This window comes from Castor canadensis, chromosome 2 (genome assembly GCF_047511655.1).
Source record: "Castor canadensis chromosome 2, mCasCan1.hap1v2, whole genome shotgun sequence".
NCBI lineage: Eukaryota > Metazoa > Chordata > Mammalia > Rodentia > Castoridae > Castor > Castor canadensis.
The window spans coordinates 123,956,902-123,966,090 of record NC_133387.1 but is presented as its reverse complement, the minus strand read 5'-3'; the positions used below and the strand labels follow the sequence as shown (position 1 = coordinate 123,966,090).

The window sequence follows — 9,189 nt, the reverse complement described above, 5'->3', positions numbered from 1 at the left end:
AGTTTTGCTTGCTCTTGCTTTTCTAGGAGATTGAGATAAGGCATAACTTGTTTACTTGAGATCTTTCTGTCCTTTTAACATATGCACTCATAGCTATATACTTTCCTCTGAGATAGCCTTTGCTGTGTTCCATAAGTTCCAGTAGGTTGTGTTTTGATTTTCATTAGCTTCCAGGACCTATGAGAACCATGGTTGGGTGCATGGATTACCATGCCCTATAAGTACGGACGTAATTTCTACTCTCTAGTTCTTGGGAAACTACAATTTTTGTCATGTCAACATTCTCCTTGATGTACTTGGGGATCATGTTAGGAAATCTCTTCATTGTCTTTTTGGTAATTGCTGATTCTCACTTACATTTCCCTATGTATTACTTACTGGCTAACCTGTTCCTCCTTGACCTGGGTGTTTCCTCCACCACAGATCCCAAGATGATCTCAGACCTTTTAAAAGAACACAAAGTCATCTCTTTCCAAAGCTGCATGACACAACTATGCTTCATCCACATCACGAGAGGAGAAGAGGTGGTGTTACTCACAACCATGGCATTTGACAGGTGCACAGCAATCTGCCAGCTTCTTCACTACTTAACATCATGAGCCCTAAGAGATGTGTTTCATTTGTAGTCATTAGCTGGGTAACAGGTGTGATCCATGCTATGTCTCAGATTTCTTTTGTTATTAACTTGCCTTTTTGTGTTCCTAATAAAATAGATAGTTTTTATGGTGACTTCCCCTGGATTATAAAACTTGCTTGCAGGGATGGAGACAAGTTTGAGTTTGCTGTTAATGCCAACACTGGCTTCGTGAGCATGGGCACCTTCTTCCTGCTTGTCCTTTCCTCCGCCTTCATTTTGGTCACCATTTGGAAACATTCCCCAAGGGACTTATCGAAGGCTCTTGTTGCTTCGTCAGCTCACATCACTGTGGTTGTTCTTTTTTCACCCCATGCATATTTCTGTATGTGTGGCCTTTCCCCAAGTCATCAATTGACAAATACCTGTTCATTGTTGATTTTGCAATCACCCCTGTCCTAAATCCTGTGATCTATACATTAAGGAACAAGGATATGAAGACAGTCATGAAAAAACTGAGCAAGAAGAGATACTATGTCAGACTTTGCTGACAATATCTGCCTTTGAACTGATTTTGGAGCCCTACAACTGTGCATTCACCTGCCTGTGGCATATTTCCATTGAAGTATATGAAATTTAACATCACCTCCAGACCAGACTCGGCATAGCATTTATCTCCTTATACAATTTTATATTACTTGGGGGAGAAAGAGATAAAAAAGAGTAAGAGGGTGTGAGTGCAGTTGAAATATATTGTATGCATTTACAGAAACATTACAATAAACCCTGTTATCCCATGTTAATGTTTTAAATTTTCTATTACATGTTCAGAGCATTTACTTACTGCTTTTACTAATAATGGAAATATGAATCTATGTTTACATGGGTTATTACAAGAGGCAGCAACATTATTCATAAATGATACTTGTGATTTCAGTTATAATCATTTTTGCAGAAGAAAGAATATAATAACATCCCTTCTGCTCCCCATAAGCTTCATAAATATACAATATACTTGTTTTTGTAAATGTAAAAGGGTTATTTATGTAGGACTAGTAGCTCTCCTTCTTTATTCCAACAAAGTTGCTTCAAACAAAATTTGACACACAATGTGACCACAGACACTTTCTTGGAAGGTAACTTTTAGAAGCACCTATAAAGGAGTGTGGAAGTGACACTGAGCAGTGAGTGACTCTTATGTTGATAAACACAACTGAGATGCAGATCTGCTGACTTACAATAGACAGGCAAGTTATATGGGTTCTTTATGCTCAGTAAGAGCACTGGATCCTTGACACGTGCAAGCTGCCCAGCCCCAGCACTGTGCATGTCAGGAAGCCACAGGCAAGCTGTCAGCAACCTTTCATATATCAGTAGACAAACATCTAATTTGGTAACCATAAATGCAAAGGTGTATTCACCTTTAAAGACATATGCACTTCCACCTAATTTCACTTACTACTGACTGACATTCTTTAAAGTGGTGTCTGTGCACAATTTCACATGCACACGTACTCACATACAAGACTTCCAGCATGAAGGCCATGGTCACCTACAGCAGCTCTCTCACTCCTGGCTAACAGTCAGTCTTCTCTAGTTCTCATTCTAATTGCCCTCATCCTCAGGCACAACTCTGCTGACCTAGACTGCTTGAGGTAGTTCACTTCATCTGTGCACAGATAAACCCTTTGTTAAAATTGTTCTTGTTAGACTACCATTGCTGCAGTTGTCCTTTTATAGTGTCCATCAACCATGGATCCACCAGGTAGTGGAAACTTGGTGGGTTCCTAATATAGACAAGCACTTCACTTTGCCCATAATGAAGCAATTATGGAGTAACATGAGGTAACTCAGGCAGGGTGTGGTGGCTCATGCCTGTAATCCTAGGTACTCAGGAGGCAGAGATAGGAGGATTGTAGTTTAAAACTAGCCTAGACAAAAAAGTTACTGAGAGTCTATATAATACAGAGGTGAACCTATTCACAGTATGTTATATGCATTGATGCAATTATGGCAATGATCCTCCTTGTACTATTAATGTATGCTAGTAAAAAGTAGGAAAGGATGGAAGGAAAGAAGAAAGCAAGGAAGGGAGACAGGGAGGGAGAAAGAGAGAGAGAGAAAAACAAGCTGGTCATGGTTGAGCACAACTATAACTCCAGCTATGTGGGAGGCGTGGGTAGGAGGATCATAGGTCAAGGCTGGCCCCAGGTGAAAAACATAAGACCTAATCTGAAAATTAACCAAAGATAAAAGGACTAGAGTGTAGCTGAAGTGATAGGTCACTTCCCTAGCAAGCATGAGACTCTAAGTGCAAACCCCGTACCACCAAAAAATAAAAAATGCCTTTTATTCCTCTAACATAAGGAGCCATGAATCACAAGGAAAACAGGAAAAATTTCTAGATTTCCCAGAATCCATACTATGTATATTCTTCCAAAAAAATCATTATAAAGATTCTAATAGATGCTGAAAATCTATAGAAAATATAAACTACCAAGAGTCACTGAGATCTGTCATAAGATATGCTACTGTTTTCAGTTTCCCTTGGTTGTTAGGTCTCCATGTTTCATCAGGAGTGGACACAGGGCCATCTAATGACTGTTGTTGCAAGCCATTTGTCTTCAAGCATGGAACTGTTTTGAAGAGGGTCGTCTTTAATTTGCTCCCCCATTGCAGCTATCGAAGTCTATTCCTGTGTTCCAACAGATGGACAACTTCAGTTGCTGCATTATGTGACAGAATCGATAGGTCCCTACTTTTTTGTGTGTAATTTTTTTGATATAATGTAGATACCATGGGTCTAAGGAATTATTAATTAAGATTTCACATTGGAAATCAGATACTCTGAGGACTTGGGTAGTGACATTGGCCAAAATACTTAAAAATAAGTCATTCTCAGAAAACACTAATACATTAAGAACAAACTTATAAGAAAAAATTTAAAGAATCAATCTGTGATCTTCCCAATCTTTGCCTTCCAAATAAGTAGGATTACAGACTTGAGTCACTGAGCCTGTCCCTATATTTGGTTGTTGGGGAACCTCCATACTAATCTCCGTAATGATCACACAAATTTACAAACCCTGAAAGGCTGCAGTAACCACAAGCTAAAAGAATAAATTTAAAGACATCACAATAACTGACTCAAGATATACTCTCGAGACATAGTAACCAAAACGGCATGATACTGGCATAAACACATAAGCATAGACCAGTGAAAGAGACAGATACTAGAAACAAACCCATGCATATACATCCAACAGATTCTCAAAAGGCCACCAAAAACACACACTGGGGGGAAAGTCTCTTTGACAAATGGTACTCAGATAACTGGTTATTCACATGCAAAAAAAGCAACTTGACAGTGTCACTCACTCTGTATAATATTTAAATAAGGCAGGGTGCTGTTGGCTTATGCCTGTAATCCTGGCTCGTTGGTTGACGGAGATTGAGAAGACTGTGTTTTGAGGGTAGCCTGGGCAAATACTTCATGACAGTCCATCTCCAAAATAACCAGAACAACCGTGAATGGAGGTCTGCCTCAAGCAGAGGAAAGCCTTCTTTGCAAGTGTGAATCCTGGAGTTCAAGCACCAGTCCCACCAAGAAAAGGAAAATTAATTCAAATTGATCAAAGATGCAAATGTAAGACTAAAAACTTTGAAACTATTAGAGGAATACAAAGTAGAAGCATTTCAAGGCATTGGTGTAATCAATGATTTTATATGACTCCAGAAGCACATAGAAAGGAGCAAAAATGAACTAATGAGTTTACCTCAAACTAAATAGCAATCAACAGAGGGAAGGGCCAACCTAAAAACAGGACAAGTATTTGCAACTATTCATCTAACACTGGATTAATATCCAAATCAAGTAGAATTTGAGAAACTCAATGACAAAATAGACCCAATTTAAAAATAGAAATCGTATTTCTGTTTTTTCTATATCTACATTTTTCTATATTTATATTTATATGCTATCATTAAAAGGTATAATAATTTTTTAATTGAATACAGATGTTCAAAACAGATCTCAGAGGGTAGAATACAGGATACCAAACAAGAAGGAAGATTAATATAAATTATTCAGCCTAAACAGAAAGTAGATGAAGATGATCACCAAGACCCCTGTAACACCATGAGGTGTGACACTGTACGTAAAGAGAGTCACAGTAGAAAAAAGAAGAATGTGAGAGAGAATTGTTTAAAGAAACAATTTCAAAAAATCTTACACAATTGGGTCAGAAACATAAATCTATAGATCTGCAATTCACATAGTTCAATTAATTCCATACAAGATGAACACAACTATGAATTCAGATCTTTAACTTACAAAAATTAATCACAGAGTGGCTCACATAACTATAAGGGTTAAAATCTGACACTTCAAGAAGATAGCATAAAACCTTTATCTGACAATCTAGCTACCTGTTAAGAATAAAGGCAAAAAAGAAGGATTGTGTGTTGGGGGAACAGAGACAGAAGAAAAATAAACAATTGTAGAGCGAAAGAAAGTGGAAATGTGGGAGAGTGATAGGACAGAGAGGGAGAAGGGTTAAACAATGAATTTCAAAAGTCAGATGTTGTGGCTCTCATATGACTGAAAAGGGGGAAGAAAAGCAGAACTAAAGAGAATGTGAGAGAGAATAAAATCACCCAAAACAAACATTCAAACAAATCAAAAAGACAATAAAAAAATCAGTATTTTCCTCAATGTTCTCTAGCACAGCTGTTTTGTGTTTATTTTTTAGTCTGAACTTGTTAGTCCTGTAAGGGCAGCCTGGTTTGGAGGCTTAGCTCAGTGGGAGGATGGCTGCTGAAAGCCCTGGGCTGGTTCCACAGTGTGATAAGTAAGATTTACAGTTCTGATTGAAAGCTCCTGTGATGGCATCTGTTTTTGGGCTCTCAGCCCCCAAACCTACCCCACTTAATTTGTGCCTACTTTGCCTCCCCAGCTCCCACCAAGTCACTCTGCTATTCTCTAGATTGGGCCAAGTCAGCTCCTGGTCTGATACTGCTTTGCTGCACTCTTAGCTTCTGGGAACTCTCTCCAGTCACACCATTTCAGTCTGCACTGCCAAGACTTCTGAGATAGAGCTATGACTCGTTGCTGGGCTATGCTTCTCCTCAGGACTCTATCTTTTATCTGGCAGGTGTTTCTATGATGTAGTTGGTCAGACCCATCAGTTTTCACTGAAAGGTCAATCTAGATGGATGGGACATCTGCCATATAAAGTTTCCTTCCCCTGGCTCTCTCCCTTCTGCCTTGGAATTCCATGCACAAGTCCTTGACATGTCTGTGGAACTGTATTCACCAGAACCCATGGCAAGTTCTTGGGAAGCTGATGGAATGAAATCTGCTGGGCAACCAGAACTGACTTTCTGCAGGGAGTTTGGTGTAAGTCTAGCTTTTCAATAATATGTGTGAGGAAATGTCAGCTGATGTCAATCAGTCATCTTATTTGTGATTTGGATGTTGAGCATTTCTTCATGTGTTTATTGGCAACTTATACTTCTCCTATCAAAAGTTATCTGTTCAATTCATTGTCCAATTTATTATTTGACCAATTTATTATCTGGTGTTTGCCACTGACCTAGAGAGAAAAGGGAGGAAGTATGCATTGAAAAGAAAGACTCAGAGTTAGCACGAAATTTGGAAGCAAGGGGGAAGGCTGGAGATCTGAGGAAGGACTTAGACCCAGAGTGCCCCACTCCCTCAGTAGTTATGGAGTTGCTGTGTATAGCTATTGATCATGAAGCCTATGTGGTTTAATAGCTAACTTCTGGGAAAAATAGGATATATGTTTAAAATTTTGTGCTCTGAAAACCACCACATAGCACTATTGAATGCAGGAACAATCATGAGCACAAGGAATTCATAGTTCTTAGAACAATGCTGGGAGGACACTGTTTGCAGTATCGCATCCACAACCAGATGCCCAGTCTGCAAAGCAATCTGGAAGTTCATGAACTTCTGATATTCACTACACTGCATGGTCTTCAACCTGTCTCCCTTTTTGTTTTTGTTACAAAATAAGCATAACTAGCTTTACTCAGAAGTTAACACCACAAAAGTAAGCATGCAATTATAATGATAGCTCCAAATAGGCTAAATGCAAGCATTTAAAAATATTTAAGAAAGCTTAAAGTACAGAGATGTGAATCCCACCTGGCCCCCCCACTACTGTGTATCCAGTTGGCTAGGCTTGTCTCCAGGTAGGCCACCATTTCCTCCTGCACTTGTCCCACCAGTGGTTCCATCTCTTTGTTGATGCATTCAGCACAGAGGGCAGCCCCAAAGACAAAGAAGACCACAAGATGGCCCCAGTTGGTCCCCCCTTTGAAAAGTTCATCAGAGACCTGGGTGAAGCATTGCTGGGCTGAGACTGGGTTCACATGCCGCTGAGCCACTAGATCAGAGAAAGTATGCCTGAAGTGAGTCTCAAACTCATGTCCTGCTGCCTGCAAGACTTGGTGCAATGGGTCAGCAGCTGGGCCCTCTCTGGGGCCAGCTCCACAAACATAACCCTTCTGCCTCAGCTTATAGCCTACAAAGTCAGCCACCAGAGCCTGTGTGTTTGGTGCCAAGGCCGAGGACATCATCTGGCACGCGATGGTTATCTCTCCATCCATTGTATAGTTTTATATTTCTTCCTGGAACCCAAACACAATCTAGGTTTTCAGATTCTTGAATATAACCATAGCCATGCCCCCATGTTAATAGCTTGTCTGGTCACCTCCACTGGCCTGATTCAGGGTGTTTCCACATAATGAAAGGCAACGTTTGGAGTTAGTGTACATTTTTTGAGAATGTCATTCAAAAGGCACATTCCCATCATCTGAAGATGTGAAAATATTTAGGGTCAGTAAGGCCATATGTAATTGAGAATGTGGGGATTCCATGTCTATTCCCCTTTTTGTTTTAACAATTGTCTTTTAGGTATACCATTCATACATTCCACAATGGCCTGACATTGAGGATTATGAGGTTCCCCTGTAATATGTTGAATATCCCAGATAGCAAAAACTGTTAGAAACGTTTTCCTGAGTAAGCAGGACCATTTTCTGTTTTCATAGTATGTGGTATCCACAAAGTAGCAAAGCATTCTAAACAATGCCACTTTACATGACTGTTTACTTCACCTGTTTGACAAGTAGCCCACAGTGCATGAGAGAAGGTATCTACTATAACATGAACAAATCCCAAATGGCCAAAACTTTTTATATGTGTGACATTCATTTGCCAGATTTGGTTGGCATGCAATCCTCGTGGATTTACTGCTGTAGAAGCAGAAGTAAGTAGCAACTGACAAGAAGGGCAGGATTGGATAATGAATCTAGCCTTTTTCCTAATACTAGAAATTGTATTACCAAAGACTTAAGAGATTGATGCAACAAGTCATGTGAACTAGCAGTTTGTTGAAATCATGAAGAAACCAAAAGATCAGCCATAGTATTTCCATAAGTAAGAGCCCCAGGTAATGAAGTATGAGATCTAACATGGGTAACAAAAAGAGGATATTGTCAGAAAAAAACATGATCTTGAATAGTGTGGAAAAGGAAACTAAATTGCTTGTTAGGAATGTGTTTGATTTTTGTTGTTTCAATATTACAAATGACTCCTACCACACAAGGTGAATCACTTACTATATTTATTGACTGATCAGAAAAATCTTGTAGAACCATAAGAATGGCATATAATTCTACCTTTTGAGCAGATGTATAAGATGTTTGTTGTATATGTTACTTTCCTGCATATGTGGTACAGGCTGCTTTGCCTGAACTAGAACCATCAGTAAGGACCATTAAAGCATGTGGGATGGGTTGAGATACTAAGATACGAGGAATAACAAAGGGTGTGGTATTGAGCAATTGTAACAACTTATCACTGGGCAAATGATTATCAATGTCTCCTAGAAAATCAGAACAAGTGATCTGCCATTCTGAATTTGCTGACAATAATGTCTGAATTTTCTCTTTAGTAATAGGGATACTAATAGTTTGGGGATCAAATCCTAGTAACTGGTTTCATCACTGTCTACCCTGGGTTATGAGCTTACATATAAGAATAACATAAGGAGTTAGAGAACTATTTTCTTGATTGGATAAATTTAACCATTCTAATATATTCAGTTGTGAAGAAAATTGGCATAAAATACTGTAGGAGAGTCCAATGTGTTAAATACAATAAGAGAGACTGATAATGATGGCTGTACTCTAGATATTTCAGCTTTTGATTGTGTCCAGAAGGCATGTTTGGTACCCATGCTCCCAAATCCCCCTATACATTGTTGCTATTTTTTATTTAAAGGTTGATACAGCAATAACTGCAGTTGAGCTATAGATTGTCCCTTTTCAAAGGCCATAGCACCGTCTACTGAGATAAAACTTGTGTCTTACCAGTATAATCCTCATCTACTACTCCTGGAAATACTTGCACTCCTTTACTTGTAACACCACTTTTACCTACTAGAAGTCCCACTGTTCCTGCAAGGATGGGTCCATAAAGTCCCAGTTTTTATGCCAGGTGTATGATGGGTTCTCGTTCATTGGCAACACGGGACCTTATGAGGTTTCCAAGAAGCTGTACACGTTGGAACAGAGTCTGGCCAAAG

At 39.2% G+C, this 9,189-nt stretch overlaps 1 protein-coding gene and 1 pseudogene across 1 annotated transcript; one reads left to right on the top strand and one right to left on the bottom strand.

Annotated features, from left to right (window-relative positions):
* The first annotated feature begins 242 nt into the window (after positions 1-242).
* On the top strand, positions 243-1,125 carry LOC141418194 (olfactory receptor 4F21-like; annotated as a pseudogene).
* A 5,572-nt stretch (positions 1,126-6,697) lies between these two features.
* LOC141418191 (bcl-2-like protein 2) lies at positions 6,698-7,207 on the bottom strand. Its single transcript, XM_074058625.1, has one exon. It carries the CDS (start codon positions 7,205-7,207, stop codon positions 6,698-6,700), a length of 510 nt encoding a protein of 169 aa, XP_073914726.1.
* Between the last annotated feature and the right edge of the window lie 1,982 nt (positions 7,208-9,189).

Bases quoted from the DNA above. Each gene is read 5' to 3' on its own strand.
- LOC141418191 (XM_074058625.1), bottom strand. From the start codon at position 7,207: ATGGATGGAGAGATAACCATCGCGTGCCAGATGATGTCCTCGGCCTTG.